This window comes from Sceloporus occidentalis, unplaced genomic scaffold (assembly GCF_023333645.1).
Source record: "Sceloporus occidentalis isolate IW3139 unplaced genomic scaffold, rSceOcc1.0.p SCAF_2, whole genome shotgun sequence".
Lineage (NCBI taxonomy): Eukaryota > Metazoa > Chordata > Lepidosauria > Squamata > Phrynosomatidae > Sceloporus > Sceloporus occidentalis.
The window spans coordinates 103,349,254-103,366,127 of NW_028316982.1; the positions used below are offsets into that span (position 1 = coordinate 103,349,254).

The 16,874-nt window shown below is 39.7% G+C and overlaps 1 protein-coding gene across 1 annotated transcript in view; it reads left to right on the forward strand.

Moving 5' to 3' along the window:
• Positions 1–500: 500 nt before the first annotated feature.
• Positions 501–16,874, forward strand: part of LOC149318817 (catenin alpha-3-like) — a gene marked incomplete at its 3' end in the record, with an annotated part of 238,323 nt that continues 221,949 nt past the window's right edge. Inside the window, exons 1-3 of the mRNA XM_089508358.1 lie at positions 501–631; positions 5,167–5,208; positions 6,288–6,389. Coding sequence (XP_089364484.1) covers positions 6,294–6,389 — 96 coding nt within the window. The remainder of the gene's footprint in view (positions 632–5,166; positions 5,209–6,287; positions 6,390–16,874) is intronic.

Below are 16,874 nucleotides of genomic sequence, written 5' to 3' on the forward strand. Positions count from 1 at the left end.
GCTGAGTACTTTTTCCTACCAAGACACCTCTGTTTATGAGAGGATGGAAAACAAAGTACATTTTATGAGTGAGCTCCAGCATCTCGTGGGATGCGGCATGCCACACACACAAAAGAAAAAGCAATCACAACATTGCAGTCCCAACACAGTGGGTGAGAACCTTATGAATCCCTTTGCTGTCCTCTTTGAGAGTCTGAGTCACTGCTTAGAGACCGAGGCTGGCATATGATCAAATGGTAGGAGGGAAGAAATGGAAAAACCCACAATCTGGGGGAATTAAAAAAAAAGATTTCTGCACTAATGGCAAGGCATCTTTCATCCTGATATTTTTCATCTGGTTTTTCCATGCAGAGTAGAAGAATGTTTGTGTTATAACTTTTAAATTATTCCCCCAGGACTTTGCATTGGTCTGTATAGCTTTAAGGGTTGCCCATCCCCCTGTCCAGCAGCCACTATGTCCCGTCACTTATCCTGAAATACACTAGAATGCTTGTCAGGCTTTCTGTTTGCAGATGTATGATAAGCCAAGTAGTGAGCTATAATAGCTGCTGCGCTGAACTTCCAAACTCTGGAAGAACTGACTAGACATTGGCTCAGCACTTGAATGCCGACTGTTTGCATTCTGAAATAGGTGAGTGATATGGTATTAGCAGCTTTAAAACAGATTTTGTCACAAATTAACATTTATTTGAATGCAGTGATTGAAACAGGCTAGCTTAGAAAAAGAAAAAGAAACCCAGTAACCACATATAATGCACACATTCTTAAGGAATGGTCCCTCTTATAGCTGCTTTCAAGATAGACAAAGCAGAGCTACCCAAACTTCTAAGAGTTCTTAACTTCTAAATGTTCCCTTTCATAATATGGGGGGAAACGTGGTTTTACATGCTGCTTTTCAGTAAAATATTGTATATTGAAAGCAGTTCCATTTTGTCAAGTTATGAGAGTCTGCAGCAGTGACAGCACCTAATTGGTTTACCTGTCTCAAATGGATACAAGTGCATATATACTTACATAGATTGTGCATAATCTCTGCTACCTGTACCTATTCCTATATCACGAAAATTACAATTCTGAAATAAATAAATCCTAAAAATGAAAAATACCTATTTGCATATAAACACCTTTTTGTACAATTTATTCCAGTTTTGAAATCTAGCTTTCCAAAGAATTTGGAATACCATCCTAGTGAGATACTGACAGCAGTAAAAATATGGACTGTAATCCTAGGCACACTTACTGAATAGACACTGACATCTCATTGACCTCAGTAAACATGCTTAGGACTGGGCTACATGGGTGATGGCATATTTGTCCTTACATATACCAGCTGTAACTTGCAAGGCATTTGGAGGTATGAAACAGTAGCCATCACTGATGATTACAAATGCTAGCAGAATGGATTTGCTTTTCATAAAGTAGAATGAGCCAATGTAAAGCAGACTAAAACAACTGGGAGATTTCCATTCATTTTCATTAATTTTATAGTGCTTTTTAGAAGTTTGTATTGCATCTCTGATGGAAACCGAACACTTGTAGCATCTTTAAGGCTTTCGATTGCATTTCAAGGTATGCATCTTGATTTATTACAGAGAAAGATTGTCGTTATTATTGCTCAGTTTAGTATTTAACATATTGAAGGCTTATCACAAGCTACCTTGCCTTCCATTAACTGTACTTCATGTAGCAGTTAGCTCTTAAATTACATTTGTAATAATTATGCAAAAATGACATCTGAAGCCATGGTAAACTACAGCCAAAAAATACATTCACACTTCTGTTTTCCTTTTTGTTGTCGTGTGCCTTCAATCTTTTCTGACTTATGGTGACCTTAAGGTAAAATTATCATGGATTTTTTTTTTTTTGGGGGGGGCAAGATATGTTCAGAGGTAGTTTGCCTTTGCCTTCCTCTGAGGCTGAGAGTGTGTGACTTGCCCAGGATCACTGAGTGAGTTTCCTTGGTGAAGTGGGGATTCAAACCCTTGTCTCCAGAGTTGTAGTCAAATGCTCAAGACCATTCACAGAGGTGCCCACATTTTATTGTGTTTTTATTATTTGTCTATAATAACAAACTAATTGATGTTTTGAAGTAGGACATTAGTGTGGCCATACAGCATGATCTGGAATAAAATATAGGTCCAACTAAGTTCAGTGCACTTATCTTGCGGTAAACATTATTAAAGTTTCAGCCTTACTATAATAAAACATTTTCTGACAGGCTGGCATAAATTCTGTATGGAAATTATATTGGATATGCTAGTACAAAGTTGAATACTTTGTGAACTTAATAAAGCTAGATACTTGATGAAAGCATTTTAGCATAAATCCTCTAAGGATCGAGCTACTAAAATAACTTTGTGATTTCATGATGGGCCAGTTCTTGATTTTTTTTGGTTCTATCTGCAAGGGCAGCCAACTACTTAAAAGCTCTGTTTGAAAATCAGCACCATGTCAGAGGTTAGTAAAGGACATAAATTGTTCAATGGGCAAACGCAAGGAAGCTACACATTGCCATAAACACAGAACCTCTGCACCTCTTCTGGGTGTTGATTCATGAACAAATGATAACAGATAAATATTTGTTTGGAGATCCTGGATTTCAGGTCATATGACTGCAGGTGCAGTACATAACAACACATGTTCTAACAGTTTACCATATCAGCTGTTCTAGGGACAGAGAAGTTAAGTGATGGAAAGGGCTTGTTCCCACTATGAAAAGGTCCGAATCTTGACACGAGTTTTATGGCCCTAGTTCGCACTGGCATTCGAACCAGATCCTCATTTGATCGACTCCAGTGGGAAAAACCTGCAGCAAACATCAAAAGTGCGGGGTTTCCTGACAGTAAAAGGCTATTCAAGCCCAACTCTGTGACATTCCTAGGGGGACCATCCAGCTTTATTGCCCTCGGGGGAAGACCAGGAGCCACATTATCATGAGGTGGTGCACTGTGACATGGAGGCAAAGGGCATATATGGCCTGCCACCCACAATGGACGTTATCAGACAAGGGAAATGGGAAGTATAATCTAATGGCAATCCGAACGCAATCATGGGGTTTCACGTTATTGCGTGATAGACTACCACACGCAAATTCGGGCAATGGTATGCTATTTTCGGGTAATCGGAAACCAGTTTGAATGCAATTCGCATTCACGTCAATTCACTGAACTAGCAAATTCACATTAATGCATTCTGGCCCCACTTTCTTTTCATTCAAAATTAAGAGAAATTCCTCACGTGAGATAAAGTCCAATGTTAAATAAAGTGGTCATATTCTAACCATATACAAGTCTGGTCTCCTTATTTTCCCCGTTCTGGGGTCAGCCAAAGCTATAGGAATAGCAAGTGACTATATTTTCTACATGAATGCCAAATGGAATGATTTTAAAGATCTTTTAGTTTAAGCAGCTCATAACTTATATTTCAAACCATAGCTTTAAAGTGCTTGCATATTGTAGTCCTATCTGCAACATGCAAAATTATATATTTTTTCTGCACATGATGACTCACACACTCACCTTGTTATGTTGCAGCCTAACTAGGTGAGCAGTTTGGAAATAAGTATTTGTTTTCAATGTGGTATTGTTGCAGTTAAACATTATTTGCATTTATCTGAGGAATGATGGAGTCTTAATCTCTTGCTTATTTTAGTAATTTCCATGATTCAGTTAGTGTTGCTGTGCCTTAAGGTAATGGTTCTGTCATCCTGTGGGAAATATCTGAATTCCCAAATGACAGTTTTAACAAATCTCCAAGGTAAGCATTTAATATAATCTGTCTTTAAAATGCTAATACCTCTGTAGTGATTTATGGAATGCAATAAATCAGTCAGTAACTCCATAATACAAATATCAGCAGACAGATGGAGATGTGTTTGTGCTATGTGCCTTTAAATTTTGTTTTTCTTAAGGGAGTGCTTGATACCTTTTTTTTATTTCTTGGCATTTAGAGGAATAGTTGTCCTTCTAGAGAGGACTAACACCTTTAACTTTCAGAAGAAGAGGTACAGGGAGTTTTGTATAAGAGTGATTAGAGCACACTTATCCCTCAAAGACTAAAACAGGGCAATGTATCCCTCATGATTTGGGGCGACTATTATATTGAGAATGTCAGTGTGGTATAATAATTTGAATATTGGTCAGGGACACTGGGAGACCAGGGTTTGAATTCCCACTCAGCCATGGAAGCCTACTGGGAGATCTTGAACAAATAAACACTACCAGCATCATAGGAAGGCAATGGCAAATCTTCTTCTGAACAAATCTTACCTAGAAAAACCGATGATAGGTTCACCTTAGGGTCGCCATAAGTCAGAAATGATTTGAAGGCGCATAATGATAAATTATATTGAGAATGACATACAGAATAGGAGTGGCTCTTGTTAAGAAACTCCTGACATTTCCAAAGAATGGGTAAAGGATTTTGGGAAGAAAGGAAATGTTCAAAATTTGGAAAGTATGTAATTTGCACAGTTACAACACTGATTCCACATTAAATCACATGCCTACATCCAATGTAATTCCTGGGTTTGTAGTCTGGTGAAGGACTAAATGGTCTGGCAGACAATTCTAAAAACCTGTCATGGCCAGCCAAGAGCAGGTCTCGGAGGATGAGGAGGAGGATGGGGCTCCTCCAGAGCAAGAGTTAATTGAGGCTACACCAGGTGCTCATCCTGCTCCAGGGCAAGAGGTAATTGAGTTTACACCAGGTGCTAATCCTGCTCTGCCAGAATCCAGCCCTGATCTCCCAGCCCCAGAGGAGGAGGCTCAGCCAGGTCCTAGTGCTGATGGGATTCCTCTGGTGGCACAGTAGCCTAGTGGTGGCTCTAGGGAGGAACCAGGCCTGGAGGTTCCCTCCTTTAAGCAAAGAAGGGCTGAGAGTGCTTGCAGGCGTAGATCCAGGAGGACTGCAGAGAGGCAATTAGTAAATCAGCCTCAGGTGGCATGGGGGAGAGTTTCCCTTACTTAAGAAACAGGGAGACATCAGTTCAATGCCAGAGTTTATTGCATGATCCTTTGGTGTGATTGCTGCCGGCACTGGCTCCGTGTATCCTGACTCTTTGTTGCCTTGACTCTTGACCTTGGAACGGACTGGACTCTTGCTACCTTCTGCTGCCCTGACCCTGGACCGGACTGACTACGCTGACCTCTGTTTTCCTGACTTCAGCTCTGGCTTTCGGCTTGCTCTTTAACTCGGACTCCTTGCAAGGTTTGTGGACTGCCTCCAATTGCTGTGCTAAGCCATTCTTATAGGCGTTGTTTGGGTGTGCTGGCTGCAGTCCAGGACAAAACCCTTCTCTAAATTACAAAACCATGATTCCACAGAATGCTGTCAAAACTGCAGAAGGATGCAAGAATTAGGAAGTTATGATGAATGGAAATACGTACAGCCACAGAAAGTGCAATTCAGACAGGGATTACTGATGGATGTGGAGTGTATGTTGACAGAGGCAGATGGGCTTGAACATTTCCCAAGCATGTACCCAGTGCTACATCCCACCACTTCTAAGAAATCCCAACATAACATTCCCCTATGCTGAGAATAAAGACTACCAGCTGTTGAATACTGAGTCAGTCTTGCAATATATTATTGCAGTAACCCTCCCTCGAAATACAGTGATTGAAGAGTGGTGGTAAAATAATTCAATATGGTCAGAGGTTACATTAGCCACCATAAAACCATATTCCCACTTTCCTCTCCCTATATAGAAGACTTGGGAGAATTGTATAATTTTTTGGAGACACGCTCTATATCCCTCCAAATTAAATAGATGGGAATCTTCAGATTTGCATTGAGTCCAGCTTTGATTTGGACATCTCAAAATATTTCCATATTGCCCAGCCCAGTTCTGGATTCAGGGCTCATCCAAATGCATAGCACATGCCTGCTACTGATCAATCAATTTATTTATGTAGTCCAGAGTTAATATATAGTTTGCATGTATGCTCAATAATATATATTTTTTGAAACTTGAATGCTTGTCTCCTTCCACCAATGAGCTTGGTCCAGTTGACGTCTTCCATTGTCATTAGTAAGCCTGATCCTATATGCTGCTGTTTCATTCCATTGGATCATAGAAATGTACTATCAACAAATCAATGTACAAATGCAGTTCCATTTTTTTCAGAATCATAATACACATGCTTTGTTTTTTTTATTGTCATAAAATTCCTTTGCTGTCTCATTCTGTCAGTCGATGTTGAAATTGTAAACTGCTTAGAGCAAGCATGCATCTTTAATTCTGTGATTTATTACTACCTAAGAAATTACTATTCTTTTGCCCACAGGTTAAAATGGCAGCAGGTGTACCACACATGCAAATTGATTCACACAACCTGCAGATTCAGACACGTACTGTGGAGAAGTTGCTGGAGCCCCTCATAATTCAGGTAGATTGGGAAAAGAGAAAGTAAATTATGGAAGTATAAAGTGATTTATGAGGAAGTTTATTTTGAGATTGTCTACATTTGTATATGAGTTCAGAAAAGTCACATGCAAAATACTGAATGAAGAGGTTTTATATATATACATTCCATTGAACAATCTGAGAACTCATATATGCCTGTTGTTGTTGTGTACCTTCACAATATAATTTGTTGTTGTGTGTCTTCAAGTCATTTCTGACTTATTATGTCCCTAAGGTGAATCAAATTTTTTTGGGGGGGGGTGTTACTTGACAGAATTTGTTCAAGGTTTTTTCTTCTTCTCCCCTTGTTGTCCTTTGAGGTTGAAAGAAGGTGATTTGCCCAAGGTCATGCCCAGGTCTTCTGATGTCCTAGTTCAACATTCAAACCACTACAACATGCTGATATTCATGTATTATGAATTTAATGGAAATCAATGTTTATGCACACAGTGCAACCCCTATGGGATTTTGATGACCCTCATCTTCCATCCTATGCTATGGAAAGAGGGATAAAACATGTGAATTTGATGAGAGATGAGAGGTAGCTGGGTCTGGATTTTACCTTTCTGGGAAGCAGTTGTTTCATTATTCATAGAAATAAGGATGGCCATACCTCTGAAGCTATCATGGTTATGCATCCACTATGTGCTTGGACCCAGAAGAAGGAAAAGCGAAGATAGGAGGAAGGAATATCAATAATCTGGGATATGCAGGTGACACGATACTACTAGCAGAAAATATGACAGACTTGGAGCAACTTCTAAGAAAGATCAAAGAAGAAAGTGCAAAGGGAGGCTCAACATAAAGAAAACAAAAATAATGACCACTGAAGATCTACACAGATCCAACCTAGACAATAAGGAAATTGAAATAGTAAAAGAGTTCTCATTCCCTGGGTAAAACATTGATCAGAATGGGGACTGCAGCCAAGAAATAAGAAGATTAGGAATGGAGAGGGCAGCTATGGGCCCGAACAGACAGGCCAAAATAAAGCTGCTTCGGGTCACTTTGGAGGTATGCTGTTTAAATGACACATGCATCTTAAGAGGCCAGAAGCTGCACCAAAACTGCACTGCAGTCCTTAGGACTGGAGTGTGGCTTTAGCACTGCTTCTAGCTTCTTAGGACGCCTGCATAATTTAAACGGCATACCTCGAAAGTGACCTGAAGCAGCTTTATTTTGGCCTGTCTGTTTGAAAGATCCTAAAATGTAAAGATATCCAACTAAGTGCGAAAGTTAGAAAAAACAATGGCTTGCATAATTCTATCACCATTCATGGTTGTGGAACTGGACACAGAGGAAGGTGGGTAGGAGCAAAATCAATTCATTTGAGATATGGTCCTGGAGGAGACTTCTGAGGATAACATGGATAGCTAAAACAAACAAATGAGTCCTAGAACAGATCAAGCCCTGAAACCTCCCTGGAGACCCAGATGATAAAGTTGAGGCTGTTGTACTTTGGGCACATCATGAGAAGCAATGACACATCGGAAAAGACAATAATGCTAGGAAAAGTGGAGGGATGTAGAAAGAGAGGAAGACTACATGCTAGATGGAAGGACTCTATTAAGGAGGTTATGGGTATAAATTTATAGGACCTAAGCAACACCGTGGAAAATAGGGAGTCTTGGAGATGTCGCATCCACAGGGTTGTCATGAGTCGGGATTGACTTAAGGGCAGTTAACAACAACAGCAAAAATGTGTTAAACAGTTAAAGCAGAAGAGATAACTTGTATTACAGTGTTTTCTGTAGTAGTAGTAGCAGTAGTAACAGTAGTCAGCAATAAGCACAGTGCAAGTGCCTAAAGGCAAGAAGGTTGCCAGGATAGGACAGTGAAAGACATCTAGGGCCCTCTGCAGCAGAAGGTGTGTATGTGTGCTTCATGGTAGTCATGGTGGGTATACAGTGGGATTGCTTTACCACATTTCAACTTTTGGGGTTGGGCAGATGAAACAAAGAAATAAAATTTGTGGGCTCTGCATACAATGGTGTACTTTATGTAGATTCCACTGCTTTCTTTAGCTGAATTGCTATTTTGTTCTTTTTTTGGCCCTTATAGCCCTCTGCAGTATTGAAAACTTGCCCTAGAAGGTTTTCCAAGAACACGTTTCTAGAAATCACGGGTCATGTGTGAGGATCTTTATTTAAGATGCGTATATACTGCCCAGTTGGCAAATGTCCTCATGTAATTTGCAAATATAAAAACAAAAATAAAACTGTTAATAACACTGATTTTACAACCAAGACAGATCAGCTAAAATGGTATGAAAAAAAAAAATGCTGTAAGAGTCAGGGCTTCAGCATTTTCTTAATCACATCTGGTTATAAGCCAATATGTCCCTAGAGTTAGCATTGGCTCACTGTTTTTTATTGTGCATTGCACATTGTGAAGAGAGCAGAATATTCAACAGTACCTTGTTAACTTATTACTTTAACATACAACAGTCTTCAAATTACAATTTAATCTCTGTGATAATTGACAAGTTGCTCCATAAAGCCACTAAGTTATAGAGGAATGTATTAATAAATCTTTAGTCTTCCTACATATTTTTCTCTGTGTTAACTTAAAAACCTGAATTATTTTGAATCTAAAATGTCCTGGCATGTAGGTAAATCTAGTTTGTGTGGATGTGTACCCTCTGTTATATTTCACTCATCCTATTCCATTTATTCTGTGTGATATCTTTCACAGCAATGCCTATTTGTAGTAAATTCTTTCAGCTGACTACAGATGTTTTTCTCCAGTAATTTCATTTTTATATTATCATTGTAACTGTACTCTAGGAACATGATTCAGTTTACTAGATACAGTTCAAACAATCCCCTTTTCATTTGCCTGTCAGTAAAAAAATACCTCAGAAGTTGTTTCGTGGTAGTATTTACAAGTGCTACAATTTGTACTATAATGTCTCTTCTCATATGAGCCTGCCCAAAACTTAAGATCCTCGGATGAGGCTGAGTTGCATGTTTGACCACCCCATGAGACTGATGAATACACAAGGCAGGCCTTTTGAGTTTCTGGAGATCAACTAAAACTGTGTTACTGCAATTGGCCTTTGTCCTTAAAATTAAGAGTGTGTGCATTTCTGTTTTTAACTGTTTTTAAAATTGTATGTGATTTTAGAACTATTTTTAAATTGGAGCTCAGGTCTAATTTTCACTGCAGAAATAATGCCATTTGTCACTGCTTTAATTGCCATGGCTCACTGCTATGGAATCCTGCGATTTGTGTAGCACTAGAGCTCTGTGACAGAGAAGGCTAAATATCTCACTATTTTAAATGCTTTTATCCATTGTACATTGCTTTGGCAGATCAAATGGGCTGAGATGTGATAAACAAATGGCATAAACAAGCAAACAACACAAGTTACTATTGAGTTCTTAAATGAATTGTGGCCTGAACAGCATATTTTCCATGCAGTAAAGAGGAATGCAAGTTATACCATCAACTTCTGAAGTTCTTTCAGCTCAGGAATGAGTAACTATGCATACATTGCATTGCCATCTTGTTGACCCAGCCACAAGAGAAACATCTCTTTTGAATGTTAATAGGACCAGAGTGAGCAGCTCCACTGACGGCTTGGTCAGCTCAAGTGAAACAGTTAAGGTTCCCCACGCCATCTAGATCCAGGGATTTTAAGGTACTTGCCACTTGTCAGCTAATTCTGGATTCTGTCGGGTCACCCTTATCAACTTCTGATCACTTAACCTTTGATAGTGGTTAAACCAGACTGGTCAGGTTAACATCAACACTTCACTTAAACTATGGAGATTATTGCACCCAGAAATCCCACTGGGATAGATGTGGGATTTAAAAGTAAAAAAAGGGTGTTATCACACTTACCTGTTCCCAGGCTGTCTGCAAACCAGACCTTTTTTTAGGAGTGGGAAGATCTTGGCTGCCGCAAAAGTCCAGGTTGCAAATGGGCTGCCTGTGATGGGGATGGGGATGGGTTGCATACAGCCTGAGTATGGGTAGGTGCAATAACACCTGGTTTTGACTTTTAAATCCCGTACCTATCCTGGCATGATTTCTGGGTGTGATAATCTCCAATGTCATGTTTTGGAATTCCAGAATATTTACATGGGAATGAACAGACTCTTTTGTTACTATTTTAGGCTATTTATTATAAACATGCATATAGCTAGATAGACATACACATATACTGTACATTCCCTGAGGAAGAAACCAATACAGTAATATCTAGGCACTTTATTTTCTTCACATTCATTAATATTATTTAAAGTATCTTAGCTCTGTTTAAATATTTGAAGGGATGTCATATTGAGGAGTGAGCAAGCTTGTTTTCTGCTGCTCCAGAGACTAGGACCTGGAGCAATGGATGCAAGCTGCAGGAAAAGAGATTCCACCTCAACATTAGGAGTAACTTCCTGGCAGTAAGGGCTGTTCAACAGTGGAACAAACTCCCTCGGAGTGTAGTGGAGTCTCCCTCCTTGGAGGTCTTCAAACGGAGGCTGGATGGCCATCTGTCGGGGATGCTTTGATTTGGATTTCCTGCATGGCAGGGGGTTGGACTGGATGACCCTTGTGGTCTCTTCCAACTCTGATTCTATGATTCTATGATTCTAGGTGGGATATAGACTGCCCCAAAAGGGCTGTCTGCCGCCGCCTCCTTTTCCGCCAGCGGGAAGCAGCAGCGGATAAACTGGACAGCTTCCAGCCAGTGGAAAAAGAACCCGCAAAAAGCGGGTTCTTTTTTCATCGCACTTGCGATGCCCGAGTGCACAAATTGTGCACTCGTGACATCAAAAGTGTGCCATGATGTGCGGACACTGAGCGTCTGTCACGTCAAAATGATGCCACCCGTGTGTACAGGGCGCCGCCATTTTGATGTACGGAGGACGTACTAGGGTAAGAGAGCGTTTGAATGGTGCGTGCTCCCTAACCCTAGTACCGCTGCCGCCACGCTACATTTTGCCCATCTGTAACGGGCCTTTGATTAAATTATATAGCTATCATGTTCATCTACTTCCATCTTAATAGTCAAACAATTATTCATGACAGAATACAATCTCATTTGTTGCTTTCATGGATTAATCTTAAGCAAATCTTGAGCAAACCTTAGCAGTGTTAACAACATGTAATATCTATTCTATCATTACCAGCATGAATCAGCATTTTAGGACAGCATGGTGGGACTATCAGGAACTTCATATCTGGAAGACAACATTGGTGTCTTCCTGTGTTGGAGGCATCCTTAATAGCAGCCTAGGAGATTTTTGCACAGCTAAAAAAACTAACTTACCTTTCCTGGTTTGAATCCTCTTCTGGGATGCAGCTGGATATTATCATTTTGCCATTGATGCTGCCTCATGTCTAAAACCTGCCTAAAACCCAGCTCTGAGCTCAGCTGGGCAATTTGCAAAGCCAGGAAGCTCCTGACTTTGCAAATCAGCCAGCTGAGCATGGCTTCTAGCTGGGTTTTAGGCCGGAGGCAGCATCGGCAGCAAAATGCGAGTGATAAAATCCGGCTGGATCCCAGGAGAGGATTCAAACCGAACAAGGTAAGTCAGACTTTTTAGCTGTGCGAAAAACTCCCTAGTTTTGTGGCCCTGACCTAGCTCTTTTATTTTCCCGAGATGCCCACTCAGTGCCTTGATAATCCAATCAGAATCCTAAATCTTATCTTTGTGTCCAATACACTAGCATTCTTTTTCTAGTGTACAGCACACTTTTGGAATACTCCATATTACCTGTTTATCAGATGTCATCTAATGTACCAACATACATGGTTACCTCCATATTCTCTGTGGTTTATTTTAAGATATCTTAATGGAACATCTGATGCTCTTCTCAGATTTGAAATCTAAAATTTTTTTTTCCCTTCCTTTTATTCTAAGACAAAATAAATAAATAAAAAAAATCAGTAGTCTTCCATCTATATATTTTACTAGGTTGTATCCTCTTTTTTGATATTATATTAGTAGGCTGAAAAGTGGCCAAATAAAATACATCTGGCCTGTATCATGAGGCATTCTGCTGGCTGAGAAGCTCCTGGATTGCAGTTGAATCTTATATTAACACTGGAGACAGAGGATAAATTTGCAGTAGATAATGGCAATAAAGACCTTTCTTGAAAGGATTTAGATAGCCATCTGAGCCACATTCCCTAGTGGGACCCTGTACAAATGTCTGTAGGTAGAATGTCCTGACCGATTTGTGAATTTTATGTATTTATTGTATTATATTGTAATTGTATTTTGTTTTTCATGCTATTCAGTTTTATTTATTTTATGCTTTTGCCAACCTGACAGTTCGAAAGTATGTAAAAGTGCAAGTAGATAAATAGGTACCACTTTGCTGGGAAGGTAACAGCATTCAGTGCAGCCATGCTGGCCACATGATCACAGAATTGCATCCTTCCGAGGTCGCTAAAATGAGTACTCAGACTGTTGGGGGCAAATTAGCTTACTTGCTGTTCACCGCTATGATCTTTGGAATAGCAGTATATAAATAAAACAAATTATTAATTATTATTATTTGACAACACTGGCTCTTTGGCTTAGGAACAGAAATGAGCATCGTCTCTGCAGTCAGACATGACTTTACAACCTTGTCAAATGTTACCTTTTTATGACCATAAAAATTGTTGATTGATTGATATATCAGAACTGGGGATGAGACAGTATTGCCCTCCTCAACTGAAGGTAGCAAATTAACTTGGGCAGGGCCAGACTTGATCAAACACAGTTTTATCCTCCAGTGGAAGGAAATAGCCAGAATGCCGCTGTTGCTGCCCCCAACACAACATCCTACTAGAGTATTGAATAAATTGAATTCACCCATGTATTGATTCACCAATCAACAACTGATTCAAGAGATCTACTCTAGTTGGGACTCACCAAGGAGATGCAGGCCATTATCTGCTATATGCAGCAACCAGCTTCCTTTGCCTAATGATTGTACTGGCCCTGCTTAGTGTGTGTGTGTGTGTGCGTGCATGCATGAATGCATCTATAGGTCATTGTTTTTAATCTGGTTTCAAACAATGTTCAGGTAACATCTTTCTCACAATTTCACTTCAATAGCTGATGTGCAATTCCCATTAAACTTGGTGGAAATTATGGTACAGATTTTTTTGGCTGATTGTTCCCATGATAGCTTTATAATTAAAACCTGAACCAAACACAGATTTTCCACAAGTAACCAAGTTTTCTTTTCCAGTTTGTTTTACATTTTAAACTTGAAGTATTTTTTTTAAGTTTCTTTCTCCAAACCTTACTGTGACTTAGTGATAGACCTGTCTCTGACTTCCATTTTTCTGTCTTTTTGATAAATGTGCATGGATAGTAGCCAATTTCACTGACATTCACTTCTTCTTTTATACTGGTTTTGTTTCATATGACATGTTTCTTCTGGCTCTGAAAGATTTTTATTAGCTGTAAGACAATAGCAGTGAAATTGTAGAGAATAAGGCTGCAAAGCCAGGCAGGGATGGATAGGTTATTGGCCTACCCTCTTCATCTTTGACAGAAAAATACCTAGTGAACTTCACAGTTCTATTGCGGCTATCCATGCACATCTATTCCTAGTTCCATTTATGCCTTCTTGTTTTCTTTGTCCCAAACTAAAAAGCTAGAACTGCTGATGACCCTTCCTACTGTTAAAAGCACTATACACATGATCATTTATCGTCTGCAGTACTGATAAATATTTTACTCTACTGCCACTGGAACAGAGAATTGGCAGAGCAATAGGGATTGAATCAGGAGTCCTGAGGTGCAGGCATTAGTTCTCACCACTACTAAGTTTGGGCTCATGTACAAAAGTCCAGAAATTTTCTTGTCTGGGAAGTCAAATGACGCAAGAAGAATAATCCATACCATTATCTAAGATGGGGTTGGAAACCTCTAGACCTTTTAGGGATTGAGTCCTCTCTGACTTAGGGGGCTGCACACATCCCATGTGAGCCTGACAACCCCATTTTAAATAAAAAAAACACACCATGTTGTATCCTCTAATAGAAGAATTTCAGTATATTTCCTTTACTTGAGTTATTTCAGGTTCAGGAGTGGCTCCCCCCCCCCCCCAAAACCAGAAATTGCTTCCAGTTTTAGAAATAAATAGCCCTCTGGACCCCAAACAGCTTGGAATGGGATGTGGGACATAGTGGAATTGCACTTATATCTCTTAAGCGGCATCCACACCGCAGAAAAAATCCAGTCTGACACCACTTTAACTGCCATGGCTCAGTGCTATGGAATTCGGAGAACTGTGCTGTGGCACCAGAGTTGTCTGACAGAGAAGGCTAAACTACAATCACTAGAATCCTATTGTATTAAGCGATGGCAGTTAAAGTGGTGTCAAACTGGATTATTTCTGCAGTGCGGGTGCAGCCTCAGAGGTTTCAAAAGTAAGTGTTGGCAAACTGTTTGTGCAAATAATTTGGGAAGTACAGGTGAGAACCACAAAAATGGTCTTGGGTACTGTTTGCAACATGTGGGTTTCGCTTTGATTATGAGCTGTGCTTGGGAGTTGCCTGTCATTTTGTTCAGCTCCAGTGCTAATGAACCAATGTCATTTGGGAAAGTCCCCTAGTCCCCAGGAGGATCCACTGCCAATACCTGCTTTATTTCACAGCACGAGTCATGCTCATCTGCTCTGCCCTTATTCTCTGGAGCTGAAGTCCAAAATTCCTTAAAGAGCACAGTTTGAGGACCACTGAGTTAGAGTATCAGAGCATCTTTTTGCTCTGGTTTTTAGCCCTGGAGTGTGGCTTTGTGTAGCTTTCCCCCTGGTTTTGCCTTGTGTATTGTCTAAACAGCTAGATGCAAAACTACCATTTTAAAGAAGAAACTCTCTCTCTCTCTCTCTCACTAATTAGGGAAAGGTATGACTCTGATTCTCCTTTTCGTCCTGCTGAATTAATTGCACGCAAACTACTTTTGCACTTTAAACTCAGTTTAGAGCAACTGAAGTAAGCCAAGGATGAACCTAACATTTCTGTTACTCCTTATCACTGTTATCCCAGCATGCGTATGAGCTGGGCTGTTCAAAGCATATGGACTAGGTGGGATGCTCAACTACTTACAGCAAATGCTGTGAACCAGCAAAAATTGTAAGCACAGTTAATAGACTTCAGCTCCAGTTACTGCTCCCACCTCCATCCCCATCCTATGCTGCTCTTGATTGATTTTACTGTTATCATTACCCTTCTGTTAACATCTGAATATTTTCCCCAACTGAAATATCTATCCATAAGCAGGCTTCTTCCTCCTGTAATTTTAGATGAAAAATAAAATGAGTGGAAAAGACACCTGGATGAGATTAGTGAGCTTTAATGAGAACTTTTGAGGAAAAGTTTCAGTAACTGCATGCACCTTGTTTCTGGACAGCTGTGAATTCACTGCTTCATTACAGAGCTATAGTACTTCCCCTCATTGCAAATGTTCATACACATATGTAATTAAAATGTAATTTGATGAAAGGTTGTGCTTTTAATGAAAAATATGCATGCCCTTTTCCTTGTGTTTAGTACAGTGTGTGTGTGTGTGTGTGGGGGGGGAGATGATGAAATTATAAAAATAAGTTGATGAGCTTTAAGGTACTATTTTATACCAAAGTTAAAATCTATAGTGTGGGCGGCCTAGACATTCCATGAAAAAAAAAAATCAGTTTAGAGCAAAGTCACTTTAATTATATTTCCAAGCTGTCCTTCCTCTTAGAAATTCAGACTGGCTTGCATCTGTCTCCCAGGCAGTCATGCATCTATTCATCCTTAGTGGGCCAGAACTCTTTGGCTTCAACGATGGCATGATGTTGGCTGTTTTCAGATCATAGTAATCAACATCATGAATTGTTATATGTGTGGCCAGAACTAACATCTACTTGCTTTTTGTCTTGTTCTGTGTCAGCTAGAATAAGCCTGCTGCATTCCTGCACTCATTACCACTTAAAGTTGATTTGAACGAAGGCCAGTTTCACTTGCTATTCTTCTTTCTTCTGTATCAGCAGAGGGAATGCTGAAATGATATGATATTTTAAATCCCTTAAAAATCTCTACCAATGTAGACTGCCTCCTCTTTTAGCTTGTGTGCTCTTCTTCATTAATAACTTTTACTGTCTTAACCACACTCTGATGTTGCTTGGCCACGTGTGTCCCGGTTTTGACTTCTGAAATATTGGAGAGTATGCAAACGTTACCTTTAAAGAAGTGAGCAAATGCAGCCATATAAATACATTTACACATGTAACTAGACATTTTTACTAGCTGCCACCCACCAGTAAATCCATGAAGGCAGGGAAAGGGCACTTCTAGAATTCACATCTTATAAAAAAATGTTTTAAAAAATCCCGATTGCCTCCTCATTCCTCCCCAAAGAAAAGAGGAACGATTTATTATTTTTCATGTTCCAGTAACTTAAAGAAGTTATTAAAACAACTGCCATAGTTTTAGTAAAAACAACCACATAGCCCACAATTTTAGTAAAAACTTAAAAAATAA